This window comes from Mercurialis annua, linkage group LG1-X, assembly GCF_937616625.2.
Source record: "Mercurialis annua linkage group LG1-X, ddMerAnnu1.2, whole genome shotgun sequence".
Classification (NCBI taxonomy): Eukaryota; Viridiplantae; Streptophyta; class Magnoliopsida; order Malpighiales; family Euphorbiaceae; genus Mercurialis; species Mercurialis annua.
Window position 1 is genome coordinate 45709130 of NC_065570.1, and position 1814 is coordinate 45710943.

The 1814-nt window shown below is 34.9% G+C and overlaps 1 protein-coding gene across 1 annotated transcript; it reads right to left on the bottom strand.

The window, feature by feature from the left end:
- Nucleotides 1-904: 904 nt before the first annotated feature.
- LOC126671302 (uncharacterized) lies at nt 905-1531 on the bottom strand. Its single transcript, XM_050365068.1, has one exon. The coding sequence runs from the start codon at nt 1529-1531 to the stop codon at nt 905-907; it is 627 nt and encodes a 208-aa protein (XP_050221025.1).
- Nucleotides 1532-1814: the final 283 nt, after the last annotated feature.

The following is a 1814-nucleotide window of genomic DNA, read 5'->3' on the forward strand; positions in this document are numbered from 1 at the left end:
CTTTCTTTTTGTTTTAAATATGTTTTTTGGAATTTTTATTAAATTGAGAATTTTATTTTTCAATGGCAAAGATTAATGGTAAAATAAACATTTAATAGACAATCATTTTAATCTTAAAAGGGTAGTCAAAGAAGGGTATCAAAAACTGACTTGGTTTAATTTGTGTGTATAATGTACAAAAAATGGCTTGACTGAAAGTTGGTTTATCTAAGGTCTAATGACCTAAAAAATCCAACCTTTTGGCCCCTTTCCATCCTACTTTAACGTTAAAAACTGGTCAATTTTTTCTATTTTACATTTTACCGTTTCAATAGCCAAATAATCCGTAAAACTCGTAGTTTTATATATTTAGATAACAGACATGTGCATTTAGAAAACATGTTGAACATACATTATTATTCTAACTGCCTCATTATGCATTGGTATCAAAGTGGTACAAAATTAGTTTTGGTTCCTAAACTTTTCTATTTATTACAAAAGTGCCTAAAACTTCAAATGGACTTTTGTCCCATGTGTATATAAACATCATTGTCTTCATCTTCTTTGATTGAAACCTTTAATTTGCAGCCACCATTGCCGAACCACCCCATAAGCCCTGGGTATGTCCATTTCTTTTAATTTCTTCAAATCATTTTAAGGAAATTCATTAATAATTGTAGATAATTGATAATTTGGTATTTATTTTAATTTTTGTCAAGGTTTTAAGGGAGTTTGGGGTGATTAAATTTCTGAAAAATATTGATGTGATGAACCTTGAATTTTGCTTCATTTTCTGTGATTTTCATTGAAATTTTTTTTGATGAATAATTTTTTTATAAAAAGCCACAAAACGAGGCACAAAAACAACTCTATCTTAAGAGCTTACGCCACTTAAGGCTACGACTTTAAGGCGAGAAGAAACAAACTAGGAGAAGAGGATACTATCCGGATTCCTATACAAGTCTAATCCCGAGTAAGCAAACGAGGGATGATTACATTTAAAATAGAAAACCGCAGTAGTAAAGCTACGAAAAACAATATCATGCACAGAAGACTCTTTGTTGTCGAAGACACGTCTATTCCGACATTTCCATATCTCCCAAATAAAGATCATCCATGTAGTGGTCCAAAGCTTTGTACACACACCCAAAGGAATAATAGCTGACCATTGGGTTAAGAACTCCTCAAAAGTATAAGGCAACACCCACGCCACACCTAAGTTTTGAAAAACCATATACCATATTTTCCTAACAAAAAGACAATGTATGAAAATATGATTCATAGTCTCTTCTTCCCCACAAATATCACACAAAACATTCCCATTCGTAATAATCCCCCGAGAAGCCAGAAAAGCAAGCGAGGAGATGCTATTATGTAACGCCGTCCATATAAAAAATTTGACCCTTGGAGGAGCTTCTGATTTCCAGCAAAACTTGAATTGAACCCCCTTATTTACTGCTGTCACGGTAATTGCAGCACGTCTCAAAGCCTTCACCATGCTTGCTGCCGAAAATCCTTGAGAAGATGACGGCCAAATGCATTTGTCTAACATTGAAGCTTGTCTGCCGTGGATTTTGTTCCTAAACAGCAGCTCCAAATCCGCAAAAAACTGCTGCTTCATGCGTTCTCAGTCTTCTCCGCCATTTCCAACCCGATTGCAACACAATATCCAGAGAAGCCGTTTTCATGTTTGAAAGGTGAAAAAGTCTTGGAAACATAACTGAAGCGACTCCATTCCCTGACCAGTCATCATGCCATAACGAAATAGAGCTCCCATTCCCAATAATGAATCTCACTTTTGATTGAAAAGTTTGCCAAACCCTAGTATCTAGACA

Bases quoted from the DNA above. Each gene is read 5' to 3' on its own strand.
- LOC126671302 (XM_050365068.1), bottom strand. From the start codon at position 1,531: ATGTTAGACAAATGCATTTGGCCGTCATCTTCTCAAGGATTTTCGGCA.